Raw genomic sequence first — 14,642 nt, 5'->3', positions numbered from 1 at the left:
TGCGACGAGACCCTAAGGTTGAGTCTCGGCAACCGCAAGCCCCAGGGAGCTTCCTGCTCTGAACGAGCAGGAAGCTCCCCACTGACATCACTGCTGATGTCAGTGCGGCCGCCCACAAAACGGCAGGCGTTCCTTAAGGAACGCCTCAGTTTGTGAAACCACCCCCCCCGGCCACGCCTACATAACGGGGCGAGCTGTCGATCACCATCGACAGCCACCCCTTTTGTAGTGAGCTCCGGAGCGAGAGAATTTCTCTGTCGCTCCGGGGCTTGCGCACGCGCAGTGTGCACAGCGCCTAAACATCGACCCGCTTGCGAGCGCTCTGTGCTTGCGAGCGGGTCTGAATGAGGTCCTTAATCTCAATTAAGGGGTAAACTGCAAGACACAATTTAAAGAGGCAATGATATTAAAAGCAAAAACACGCTATGTTTTGCTATTAATACCATTGCCATTTTAAATTTGAGGGTTAAACACACCAAGAAGCTTCAGTGTGCAACAGCCTCAGTTTAGTAAATGTAACCCTGAGGCTTTAAGCTGGGTTGTTGGATAGGTAACCATATAATAGTTGGATAAGAGTGACTGAGACTGAGACTACCAAGGCTTTTGGTCTGAAGTGATCTAATTTATCTCACAGAATATATCCTTCCCATATAGACTCTCCACAATGACAGTCTCCTGGGAGTGGTGGGAGAAATTCTACCCAATAGAGCAGAGAGGTCTCTTATATCGCTTACTGATTCATTATGCCTGTAAGGCAACAGCTGTTTGTTGGAAATCTTCTCATTAACTAATCTTATCTTTCTGGATTAGTTGAATTAATTCTGTATTGACACAGTATGATCTCACGTATATGATCAGAAACTGCCCACCTAAGCTTTCACATGACATGACTCAATTGATTGACTTCCCTTCGATATAGGGCCCGATTGCGAGTCATCTGCAAGTCCAAATGTGCCTGCATATATATATATATATTAGGGATGTGCAGGCTCGGATAGGTTCGAGTTTGCACGTGGAGTTCGGATTTTTCCCTCCAAAAAAACGGAACTCAGAACGAGGCAAAACGTCATCTTACATGGACGAACATCATCATTCCTGGACAAAAGACCAGGAATGATGATGTTCGTCCATGTAAGATGACGTTTTGCCTCGTTCTGAGTTCCGTTTTTTTGGAGGGAAAAATCCGAACTCCACGTGCAAACTCGAACCTATCCGAGCCTGCACATCCCTAATATATATATATATATATATATATATATATATATATATATATATATATATATATATATATATATAGCCAGTGACGTGCTATTCTGAGTCGTGCGTGTGCATACAGGAACTAAATGCAGATGGACCTCATGTACTAGCACGAGGTAGGTGTAAGTTACTATAATAATGATGGCTAACCTCACGGACGGAGGAGTGTGGCGATGCAATTGCATAGATACGTACAACTCAGAATATGGATGAAAAGTCAAATCAGAATTCCATTTCTGTTTGCAGCGGGTGTCTGAAGTTGCATTTGCAGTACGCACAACTGAGAACCAGGCCCATAATGCGCTCACTATGCAAACTGAGTTGTGTCTCCTGAGGTCTGCTGCTGGGGACGTAGTCAGAATACCGGCGTGCGGGATGCAGATGGCCGAAATACCAGCGCCAAAATGCCGACAGCATCAGGATCCCGGCACCAGAATCCCGACTGCCGGCATTCCGAAGGTAAGTATCGGAGGTTAGAGGGAGGGTTAGGGTGCGGGGTTACAGTTAGGCATTAGGGGGAGGGTTAGGCACTAGGGGGGAGGGTTAGGCCTAGGGTTCGGGGAAGGGGAGGTTAGATTTAGACACTTGGGGGGGTGGAGTTTAGGTTTTGCCACCGGGGAGGGAAAGTTAGGTTTAGGCACTAGTGGGGGGACGTTAGGGTTAGGCACCAGGGAGGGAGGGTTAGGGGTATGGATTAGACTTACCTTGTTCCTTATGGGTGTCGGGATTCTGACTGTCAGAATGTCACTGTCGGTATTCTGACCAGCGGCATCCCAACCCCGGGATCTCATACCCAACCCCTGCTGCTGTTGTCATTTGGCCTAAATGAAACCTGTTTCCGCCCAAATGTTACCTGCAAATAACTTGTTGTTGCTTTATAAGGTGAAATGAACAAATAAAGTATATTGATACAATATTATGGGAACAGTACATTGTGTACTATATGAAATGGGATATGTTAAGTAGCATTACATGCTTTAGAAATAATTTATAGCTATACAATTGCTTTGTTTTCATCCTATGCACGGCAGAACAGCAGATTCAAGCCAGCATAGTTATTTAGTTAATTATTATGCAGATAAGAGAACTCTGTCACCTATATAAAAAAACACATGACAACTAAACTGTAAGGATACTTAAGCGCTAATAGGTGAAGGCCAGTCGGGCAGTAGCAGGACAGATTACTAAGTAACTTTCACTTTGAAGGACACAGTGAAGCTGTTTGTAGTCAGTAAGGATTACAGCATATAAATCTAAGCAAAAAATAGCCCACAGTGATATGTACCATGTCTACTCTTTACGTGGATTATGCATCCATGGCAGGAGTGTAGAGGTGCCACATAACCCGGGCAGAGGGAGGCTAGAACAGCATGGAGGGCAGGATGCCATGTGTTTTCTTGTCTCTGCCGTCTCATTTGTATCCACCCTTCACCCCTTCCAGTACACCTGTCTGGTATTATTACTTTTATTTTTCCTTACGTCTATCACCATCAAAAAAATGATAATATAAATTACTGGTATCATTCATGTATTTGTTTTATTCACATGGTTCATGGCATGTAATGGTGTTGGGCTATGGAGCACTGTGGCGACGAAGACTGGGGCAAATGTGGATTAGAATAAAATTTAAATCTAGGCCTGATATAGAGGTAACATACATCTACGCCTAATATAAGGGCCATTCATGTGCACAACATGCAGTAAACCCTATGACGGATGGGCTCTGGATTTTCTATTACTGTATGTATAACGGTCAACACTCAAGACTGCCCCAGTGACTATTGGGAATGAATCCGCACCAGTGTTACATTTCGCTGGGTCGAAATTCTCACAACCAGCTAGATATCAATAAAACAAAATTTTAATTTACAAAATTAACAACAAAGGCTACATCACTATGTACAATATAAACAACAAAATAACCATACTGTGTACAGAGTAACATACAGAGGGAATACATAACAAAATATTTAAATATCCTGGGGCCCTTGTTGTTGACTCAATGACAGCCGAAGAGGGGAGCAGTGATTTTGGCTTCTTAAGGAACAGGGGTAATGGATTACAATGGCCAAGAATTGAAGTTTACAATAAACATGTACATAGGGGTAAATTTAGTTCTGTTGGGGGGGAACATTAGCGATAAACCATATGGATAGAATAGACAAAGCTCTGGAGATTTCTATATCCTGCTACTTTCTTATTGGTACGGCACCCACGTCATATAACACCATCGTAGCCAATCAGAAACCTATATTGTCTAAATTGCACTAGGCAGATAAAACTGCTGATTGGCTGCTGCTGCTGTTGGTCAATGTAAATGTTCCACCAAAATGTAATGTTATAAGCCCTACAATGTTTTCACTGACTGGAATGTGACCTATTGCCATTTAATTATGGCCTTAATTATTAAAGTCCTTTACAATTGGGACAACCCTTATATATAACCCTAAACTGTGTTCTCCACAAATCTTATAGTCATGGCTTAGCGCCAAAAACAGTACATAGAACATATGGACATTAAGCCTACTTAGAGTGGTGACACATTGGAGCACTTGAAGGCTGTCCTTTTCCAGCTATAAGCGTGCAACATTCCTTAGAGCTCAATTGCTGCCATGGCGACAGCATGAAGTGAATTCTCCTCCCCGTCACACGAGAGCGATTAAACTCTGAAGACGCTGTATGCAACGTTTTCTGAGATGAATTGCTTTTGTGTGAACTGGAGGAGCAGCTCCTCTTCTATCTGTCACCAGGTCATTTCAGTGCTCCAATTTTCTAGCTGCATTCAAATGTAACACCACACTCATACAATCTGTTTCTGACAAAACAATTTAATGGCTAACACCACACTCTCAGTAGAGCCTGGGTCATCAATCAATCGATACAATCTGATTATTTGTGAGTAAGATGGCTAAGATATAGAATCACTGGCAATTTTGTCACCATGTGATTGCATAAGTTTGCCACAGAGGACCAAACAATCCAATTGTGGACATGCATGCAATGTCCAAACATGGTTGACTGCTATGTATGTGTGTGGTCATGTGATCTAGACACTCAGCCTGAGCTGTGAACTGCTGGATATGGCCAACCGGGTGCCTTATGATTGCAACCTGGAGCCCAGTCCATGTGGCTAGATCAGCTGACACGTGTCCAGATTTATAGTGCAGAATTTGACTTTAGTAACACAGAACAGGAACATGCAAATTAGGTGGAAAATGAGATCGCTGGAGAACTAAACATGGTGAGAAAACATATTGCTGATGCTTAGAGATGTGGTAGAAGCAAAGAAAGACACTGCTGAAGATATGGCATGAAGGGCTGTAGATATAGATTTATGCACAAAGAGAGACACAATAAAGGAAGACGTTTCAGGTACTTACTCCAAGAAACGGGTAACGTAGTCTCTGCTGCAGCGGGACCAGGTGAGTGGAGATGTGCCATAGGTAAGCTGTGGTGACATGATGTGAGGTTTCTTTCCCCTGGGCTGACAGTCATTTCCATTGCCGTCATGCTGTACTCCAAAACTAGATCACAGGAGAATACAAGCCAATCAGGATAGACTGAGAATTCCTACTCTTACAGCTACACAATATAATAAGACCATTCCAGACCCAATGTACACTTTAAGAAAGTTATCACTATAGTACATGTAGTCATCTTCTGCCTCATTAGATAAAAGAGATGCTCTGGCCATCACCCACACAATTAAATAGATGTGGATTTGTCTGATGCAAAAAGACATGGGTCAATGGGCCTGATTCAGACCCGGATGCTATTTGTGGACGGTCGTTCCAAAAAAGGGGCCGTCTATTTAAATTAAGCGCTCGCTCTTTGCGGTTTGTTGATGCCTCTATGTCTGAGCGAGTGAACGAAAAATGCGCTCGCTATTTTGTAAAGACGCCCCTTTGCCGTTCGCATCACACGTCATCTCCGGTATTTATTAGATTAATCGGGTACATCGAAAGGCATCTGAACTGCTCGCAGTGCTTGTGTTAGCTTTTTCTTACCGTTATCACTGCGAGCAGTTCAGGTTAAAAGACAACCAAGTGACGTGGTCGATGACGTTCCTTTACTAATTATGCACTCCCATTAAACGCCCTTTTGACCGTTTGGCACGCCTGCGTTCGGATCTCCACTCCCCCGTTTTCAAGCACCTTCCCCTGTTACCATCCACAAACGCCTCATTCTGTCACTCAAAATAGCAGGCATTCGCTGTTTTGTGAGGGCACGATTTCTGATCGCAATGACTGGTTGGCGCATGCGCATTACGACCCATACGCATGCGCAGTTGTGCGAACATCGCTCATAGCGATTGAGCGGCCGCTTACGAGCGGCTCTGAATCAGGCCCACTGTCCCCTATTAGGTGGACATGTGTTATGCAAGCACTGCTATCAAGTACCTCAGATACAACCTGTGGGCTTATTACCTGTGCCCCAGTTCATGAGTGACTGTGAATGCCGTCGGCAGACCCGTGTCCTCATTAATGTTACAGCTGCGGTGTGGTTGGCACATTCCAGCAACATGGGAAAGACCAAGAGTCTCACATGGGCGATTCATAGAGGCACAGAGGTCTCTTCTGTTACAAAAAGAAGCAGAAATATGTGTGTTGGTTAACTTGCATCTGTATTTGTGTATATGCTTATATAACTGCAAGTTGAAGGTGTATGTTTTGAGTACAGGAATTAAAACATGTGTTTTGCAGTTAGTATGTATTTTTGTATTTGTGTTGGTGCAGTGCTATGTATGCAGGTGGGTAATCGGTTGTGCTGGATAGCTGGGCTTACAAAGAACATATGCATTTTATGGTGCCTGAGAACTTATGGCCTTTAGCAATGACTCCATACAGTAGGTGCGACTAAGATAACAGTGTGGCAGAGAAATCTGAAGAGGAGACTGTGGAAAGATGTAGACATTACATCAAAGTACAACCACCTACCACTTTTAAACTACATCTTTCATTAAGTTAATATTTTCCAATTTTCTCGTAAAATGCTATTTGCTTTAGAATTTATAGCCCAATATTGGAACTTCGTTTACTACATGTGAAGCATTTGTGTATCTAAAGTTTTTTTTTTTCACATTGGGCAAAGTGTATTGTACCTAGAAAATGTGCTTTGAAGTGAAAGTGCAATTGGACGGTGCAGATTGCTTACCATTACAAGCAGAGGATGAGAGCTGATCTCCACCAGCTTTGCTGGAGCAAAAATCTAGTGTTTTTGTGGAGTACAAATGAAGGTGCACCTTTCCGCAAAGGAAGGAATGCCACTAGAAACATGCACTCTACACCCCTTTATTTCATTCATTATTATTCACAAAATCAAACCTCAGCAAATCTCACTTGTTCACCTACTTCCTACTAAGGGCCGTATTCAATTAGAAGTGAAAAGTCTGTTTCGACGATACTTTTTCGTCGATGACATCATTTTCGCCGGTTTCAATTTATCCCCGTATTCAATACCAAATACTTTTTGCCTAGGCGGAAAGTCTATGCAATGGACCTAGCGAAAAATTTTCGTCTATGAATAGCAGGTGGAAAAAAGTGCAGAATTGGGGTTTTGGGGTGCAAACATGGGAAAACCAACCAGCACACCTTGGACAGCCCCCCAAAGGTAAACAGTGTAAAAAGAACTTTCATTTTGGGGGTGGAAAAAACGAAAGTTGGGGTACAAAGTTAAAAACTAGCGAAATAGACTCCAGGGGGATCCCCAAGTATGCCCAGGTGTTTTTATGATTGCAGGTGGTTGCGGCATGTGGATTTTTCAAGTTTTTTTAAAAGTCACATTAGCAACTTCTAAATATGCTAGCACCCATTTTCATGGACCCCAAATTTGCTGGAACTAGTTATTTTCTCTAAAAAAAAGCCTCCAAAATGCTATTCTTCACCACTTTTTAAAAAGCGCAAAATAGCACCTATTGAGACCATTTAAATTGACCAAATACCTTCAGCAGGGCTATTCGGGGGTATCCAGAGTGATCTGCCATGAATGTGCATCTTTTGGGGGGTGTCAGGCTGATTTTCCCAAAACTGACAGAACTTTAAACTGACAGATTTAAGTTTCGCCGGGTCCCGTTTTTCCTGATTTGGAATTGAATATGGGGATAAACGGGGAAGAGCGCGATACTTTTTCACACCCAAAACCAGCGATGACGGTGACAAGTCCGGCAACGGACTTTTAGCTTCTAATTGAATACGGGCCTTAGCAAGTAATGACCTTACTCCAGGCAGCTACTCCCCATGGGCAGTAGAACCTTCTGCCATTTTGCAGACATTTGCAAACCCATGCACTTTGGCAGAAATCTGTGCTCACTAGTGTAAGCTGTGGTGCATGACGCTGGCAAAGAGGATTAGACACTGCACATACTTTAGGGAGTTTTGTGCTTTATACTGTAAATGATCTACTGCACATTCAGTGACTGAGAGGAAATCTCTGAAAAGTGGAGAGTGGTGATATTGAAGCTCCTGTTTATTCACCTGGTGAGAAGAACAGCAATATCATGGTGTAAAGGGTGGTCTTCACTTTTCATGTTCAGGCCCTTCTGCCACTTACAGAAGCTACGCAGAGAGTTGTCGGCATGATGGGAAATCTTCAGCTCCTCCTTAAAGATCAGGAGACTCCACAAGTTTAAGCACAGGAAGAACAATCTCTCCTCATAATCTTCCCACCTCTACTTTACTTCTTCCAAGTTTATTCCAATCCACCCTCAGTCACTCTAAAGCTATAGTATGTCTATGCTCTTTCATAGGTTCCACCACATACTCATACTCCTCTCTCTTCCCTTTCCATTCCTCCTCATTCAGCCTCTAAACTATCCCACTACTCTGAGCTGCTTCTTCTTTACCTCCCTCATTCTCCTGTTCCACTGCCCCAAAGTTGGCTGCATGTCACTAGGCTGCCTCTCCATGTTACCTCTTCACTCTCTAGCAGGATCAGGCGTACGATAACAATGTTTATCCTGTTCCCAATACTAGCATCATGGAAGAGTCCAGCTACCTGGAAGAGAAGAACCAGTTTAGTGCAAATCATGGGCAGCAGGTAAAATATTGGCAGTACGGGTGATAACAAATATTAAGTAAGTAAGATAGTAAGATAACAAATATTGGTTTACTCCTCATCTATGATCCTCACCATATTCATGACAGTCAGCACGTAGTTCTCCACATTGTTTTTTCCGTGATATTCCACCATTTTGGGGTCAGCCACAACCAGAGCCTCTACCCATTTTTCCTTGCTTATGGAACGTCTAGATATAGGGCGTTCCCTGCGATGCCTCATCTGTGTCTGTTCCCAGCGCTCCCTCCTCCTCTCCCATTTATCCTGGGAGTCTGGATGCTCTACAGGACGACAGGGTATACATCTATGTTCAGATCTCACAGCCTACTTACCATGAACAGCATTTCTTACCAACCAACAAACCATGAAAAGTGTGAGATATATCCAGCCCAACTAAACAAAGTGAAGGCAGCTTCTTTGTGTTCTGAACCAAGACTGATATGCAGTCTAGGAAACCACTAGCAAGCACAGACATCAGAGGTAGTTTGTGCCTCAGTGAACTAATTGGCGTCTCAGTTGTGACAAGTACAAAGCAAAAACGTACTAATTACTCTTTCTTCTGGAGAACTATTGGTCTTAAATAAAAACTTTCTTGCTCTATGTTGCATGAATGCCACTTGCATTAGGAAGTGTATAACAGCAAGGAAACAGCTAAACACTTTGTTATTGATATTTAGGTGAGTTTATGTATTGCTGAATTTTTAGTACTCCGTTAAATAAGTTGCACTTTATCTTTGCATTGCTTTCGCCAATGCCAGTAATATTTTTCTGTTTTTCACAATATTTTGCCCACTGTGAGACAATGGCCCTCATTCAGAGCCACTCGCTATTTGCAGTCATTCGTTCTAAAACAAGGGGTGGCTATTCAAATGAACCGTTCGCTGTTTGCGGTTTGTTCACGCCTCTAGGTCTGAACGAGCGAACAAAACTTGCGTTCGTTTTTTTGAAAAATACGCCCCCTGGCTGCTCGCATCCTATGTCATGTCCGCTATTTATTAGATTAATCGAGTACATCGACCAGTGTATGAACTGCTCGCTATTCTTGTGGTTGGTTTTTGCTACCACAATTTTGCGAGCAGTTCTGGCTATAAAAGAACCCAGTGACGTGGTCAATGACGCTGCTGTTTTAAATATGCACACCCATAAAACGCCCGTTTTGACCTTTAAGCACGCCTGCGATCAGATCTCCACTCCCCGTTTTCAAGCACCTTCCCCTGTTACCACCCACATACGCCTCTTTCTGTCGCTCAAATTATCAGGCATTTGCTATTTTGCGAGCACATGAATTTCGGCCGCACTGAGTGGTTCGCGCATGCGTATTACGATCCGTACGCATGCGCAGTTGGGCAAACATCGCTCGGAGCGAACGAGCAGCCACTTGCGTCCGGCTCTGAATCAGGGCCAATGTTCCACTATATCCTATGGATGATATTTCAATTTACTTTAATAGAGCAAGCAAACATGACATTTGCCATGTATTTTAATAAATACAAGCATGCATACAAATTCACTTCCCTAGGCAGTATAATATATCTCCTACATAAATATTCCATAATTAATCATAGATACTGTAAGTAAATTAAAATCAAGCCCTACTAATTACCTTCACTTCTATTCACTTTACGGTATTCTATGCAGGAAGCCAATTTTCTGCATTCTGATATAAAATAATATAAATGGGGAATGTCGCTTACAATATAAATGGTAACATTGGATCTCATTCAGAGCCACTCGCTAGATGTGATCGCTCACATCCAGCGTATGCAAATTTGTCAAAGTGACGACATAGGAAGCGATCGCTCACCAAGGCATAAGCACACCAACTTTGACTGTGCGAGCAAACACTCTGTGTATGCAGGCATCCATTAGCGAATGTAAAGATGCCCACTAGCGCACGTCATCTCCAGGAAGTGTATTAAAACATTGGTACATCGAGCACCATCGGTTGCGATCGCAGCCCTTGTGGTTGCCTTACCCTGCCGCAAGCACTGCGTGGACTTCAGTGTAAAAGACAGGCATGTGACGTGTACTATGACGCTGCCTGTTAATTATGCACACCTTAAAAGTGGTGTTGAAACACAAAGCGTGCGCATGCGCGTTCGCAAACCATCAGGCCACTTGCGAGCGGCTCTGAATGAGGTCCATTACCCATAAGAAATCAAATGCATTACCTACATAATGGTGCCACCTAGTGGGAAAAAATGTATGAAAAAATCCCTGTTCTTCAAGAAATCAATTAATGTTATATAAATATTTTATTTTTGCTTCACATCCCCATAAGATACTGTTTAAAATAGAAATCACAGCATATAATTTTAAATGACAGCATACATAAGAATAGCATGAGAAGAGATTGATTGCAGAGGGAGATGATGAGAAGTGACCTGCCCCAACATTACCCCTCACACCGCAGCTCCTGTACCCTGACTCCTGTTCATCAGCCAAATGACGCTTGTAGATCCGATGGGGCATTGCTTCACCTAATATCAGCGCTGTTGATGTCACTGGTTCTATCAGAAAATCCATTTGTTCCATCTGGAAGACACCTCGCTTGAGGAGGAGTAGGAAAAGATGATGATTGTAAAAAAATAAAAATCCAACAATAATAAAAAAAAATCAGGATAAGTGTCAGATTAGATGTTTCACTGCAACAATGAAAAGGTTATATGACACCAAATTTCTGCCCTGAAGGGCAAAGATGAAGCACTACCTCTGATCACTGACAGGACATCTTAAACAGATGTTTGAGCACCTCAAGCTTAGAACACCTGGCATCTCAACCAGCCAGCCATTACTTTGTCTGACCCTGCACACCTGGGATTACACATCTCCCAGACACGTCAGACTCTGCACTACTGGTCTGGGAAACCCCTATCAGACACGCCAAAGCCCAGTCTTTCAATTATAGCTAAGAAATAAATGCTACAGTGAAACTATCTTTACTCATTTTTCCCAGTCTGCTATTACATTCTGTTTGTGGAAAAATGTTTTACTGACCACTACGGTTTACAGGAATGCATTGGTTCTCACTTACCAGGCCACTGCAGATACTAATAGCTGCATTGCCGACATGCTGATGGTGAGTCTGCACCTCCCCCTGCATGTGGCATGAGCTGGAGGGTCGGCTGACAATTTCTGCCTCTCGGAGGCCTCCATTGCGCCATTCACTCACATAGCCAGGGGCAAGCAGTTGGTGGTTCTGGCTAAGGTTGAAGGTCAATTCCACACCTTGGTATCTGATCTCGTAGTATAAAGGAAGAGAGGTGCTGGAGGAGACTCCTCTTTTCTGCAGGTTGCGAGGAATTAGATCAAAGGTCAGGAAAGAGCCATATTCGTCCACCCGGGCAGGATGCACAATGTCTGAATCCAGAGAGAAGCTGAGAGGGAGATCTGTAATGAGAAGACAAGACAGAGAATGGCTTGGCAGCTATAATCACAATAGCTACCTATATATGGCATACATTGTTTTACATGATGGTATTAGGTCTATCTTCAGGGTGCAACTATAGACTTTTATCTCAAGGACTAAATGTATCATCATCAGACCTGGACAAAAATCTAGAAGCCCCATTTAATTTTTGCTATTTACTGATTCTAAATTAGTGTCATCTTTAAAATACAGATGTGTCCACATACATCTTACCTCTATCTTGGCCTAAACATCACGTTAAACATAAAGCGTGAGCACCGTACAACTCAGTAGTGCATTTTTATCTCCAAATGCATCTTATTTGCAAAGTGATGTGCATAGGATGGACAAGCAGCTTCTGCTGATTAAAATGATATGCGGCATGCCTATATTCTGTGTGTGACCCACATTCGGTCTGACCAGAAGGGCTGCATGGTCTGACCAGAAGGGCCGCATGGTCTGATTAGAAGGGTCGCATGGTCTGACTAGAAGGGACGCATGGTCTGACTAGAAGGGCCGCATGGTCTGACTAGAAGGGCTGCATGGTCTGGCTAGAAGGGCTGCATGGTCTGGCTAGAAGGGCAGCACGGTCTTACTAGAAGGGCTGTATGGTCTGACTAGAAGGGCTGCATGGTCTGACTAGAAGGGCTGCATGGTCTGACTAGAAGGGCTGCATGGTCTGACCAGAAGGGCTGCATGGTCTGACCAGAAGGGCCGCATGGTCTGACTAGAAGCGCCGCATGGTCTGATTAGAAGGGTCGCATAGTCTGACTAGAAGGGCCGCATGGTCTGACTAGAAGGGCCGCATGGTCTGACTAGAAGGGCTGCATGGTCTGACTAGAAGGGCAGCACGGTCTTACTAGAAGGGCTGTATGGTCTGACTAGAAGGGCTGCATGATCTGACTAGAAGGGCTGTATGGTCTGACTAGAAGGGCTGTTTTAAAGCGCGAGTAAGATGTATGTGGACACATCTTGAAGTCTTGACTGGAAATTATAAGTGCAGATCTAATATTTTGATGATCTTTAAAAAACAAATTTTACATTTGACCTGTAATTGTGTTGGAGAAGAGTATGCTCCTGCACGGTCTCCTTTCTCCTTCTGCAGCAAACACACTAGGCACTAGGGAGCTGATTCATACCCGCTCGCTAGGATGCGAATGCTCGTTGCTGGCCAATATTTGCGATCTGCGCATGCATCGCAATGCGCGTGCGCAAACCACTGCGAAAGTTCGGAAAGCGTAGACAGCCCAGATGAATGAGTGACAGGGGAGGCGGTTTGTGAGTAGTAACAGGGGCAGTCCACTAGAAACGAGGGAGTGGAGGTGCTAGCGCAGGTGTGCCTGAGTGTCTCAACGCCGTTTCAGAGGCGTACATATTAAAAAGGCAGCATCATAGTACACGTCACTTGGTCGTGTTTCACGCTGAAGTGATCGCAGTGCTTGCGGCAGGGTATAGTCAACCTCAAGCGCTGCGATCGCATCCGATGGTGCTTGATGTACCAATGGTTTCATGCACTTCCAGGAGATGACGTGCGCAAGTGGGTGTCTTATGAATAGCATGTGGCCGTCTGCATACACAAATTGATCGCACGCCAAGACATAGTGGGCGGGCTAATGCCTTGCCGTGCGTTCGCCTGCCTTGCTGGGCATGCGCTGTATTTGCATACGCATGAGCTCCTGCGACCCAGAGTCAGCAGGTAGGTGCAACATCTGACTTGGGGCTGTACTGAGCATATGCAGTATTTAGCTCCCTTAGATGAGACTGCATATTACCTGCAATTAGCTCCTATTGTGACCAAAACTGTATATATACTGTACACCACTGTTACCACTAACCAAGACAAATAAAAAACATATAAAGTCCAGGGATTTAGTGTTCTGTGAAACAGTGCCACCTAAAGTGAGGCTGGAGCAAGAATCACATCACAAGTCTGGTTACTTGGATATGCCCACAGCTGGAAGCGTGTCTAAAGGTGCGTACACACTGGGCGATATTACTGAGCTATTGCACGATTACGACATCGTAATTGTGCAATCACCCAGTAATCGTGCACAAATCGTGCACTTTTATGTCAGAAACAACCAGTGATGCGCGCTCCCGCTGGTTGTTTTCCACATTATCCATCGCCTGAACATGCAGGCCAATGTGCCGATAACGACAGATTGGCATGTTCAGGATTGATGGATCGTTCAGTGCAGACACTACAGGGGATCAGGAATGACGGTACGATTATGATGTCTTCCTAATCGCCCAGTGTGTAGTTGGAGTCTGCCAGTGTAGATACCCAATTGCAGAACAGGATTTCTGTAAGAACAAAGGAAAGTCCCTATAGAGATAATGTGAGGAGTTTGCAAATATTATTTTCTGTGTAGCCCAAAATATCAAAGAGACAAACTCGGTGACTGGGAAAAATAGAAGGCAGCAATAGACAAAGAAATGGCATTATTGCATGACAATAATACGTGGCAGAGTCACCACAAGAAAATTAAAAACAAGTGGGTCTTCTGTAAAAAGCAAAATGTAGACAGAACTGTTGCCCATGTCACAGCTTGTTTTGTAGCTGAGGGATATACAGTGCATCCGGAAAGTATTACGCTTCACTTTTTCCACATTTTGTTATTACAGCCTTATTCCAAAATGGAATAAATTCATTTTTGTCCTCAAAATTCTACACACAATACCCCATAGTGACAATGTATACAAAGTTTTTTGAGATTTTTGCAAATTTAATTTAAAAACAAACAAACTAAGAAATCACATGTACATAAGTATTCACAGCCTTTGCTCAATACTTTGTTGATGCACCTTTGGCAGCAATTACAGCCTCAAGTCTTTTTGAATATGATGCCACAAGCTTGGCACACCTATCTTTGGGCAGTTTCGCCCATTCCTCTTTGCAGCACCTCTCAAGCTCCATCAGGTT

General features: G+C 43.6%; 1 protein-coding gene across 1 annotated transcript in view; it reads right to left on the bottom strand.

Annotated features, from left to right (window-relative positions):
- Positions 1 to 14,642, bottom strand: part of ADAMTS7 (ADAM metallopeptidase with thrombospondin type 1 motif 7) — a 113,818-nt gene that overhangs the window by 77,271 nt on the left and 21,905 nt on the right. The window contains exons 2-8 of the mRNA XM_088452804.1: positions 11,345 to 11,700; positions 10,710 to 10,860; positions 8,386 to 8,591; positions 8,167 to 8,250; positions 7,731 to 7,855; positions 5,685 to 5,834; positions 4,638 to 4,781 (exon numbers count right to left, since the gene is read on the bottom strand). Of these exons, the coding sequence (XP_088308930.1) occupies positions 4,638 to 4,781; positions 5,685 to 5,834; positions 7,731 to 7,855; positions 8,167 to 8,250; positions 8,386 to 8,591; positions 10,710 to 10,860; positions 11,345 to 11,700 (1,216 nt within the window). The remainder of the gene's footprint in view (positions 1 to 4,637; positions 4,782 to 5,684; positions 5,835 to 7,730; positions 7,856 to 8,166; positions 8,251 to 8,385; positions 8,592 to 10,709; positions 10,861 to 11,344; positions 11,701 to 14,642) is intronic.

This window comes from Taudactylus pleione, unplaced genomic scaffold (genome assembly GCF_031769625.1).
Source record: "Taudactylus pleione unplaced genomic scaffold, aTauple2 ptg000556l, whole genome shotgun sequence".
In the NCBI taxonomy this organism is placed as follows: Eukaryota; Metazoa; Chordata; class Amphibia; order Anura; family Myobatrachidae; genus Taudactylus; species Taudactylus pleione.
The sequence above is the reverse complement of the archived record's forward strand: the minus strand, read 5'-3'. Positions and strand labels throughout refer to the sequence as shown.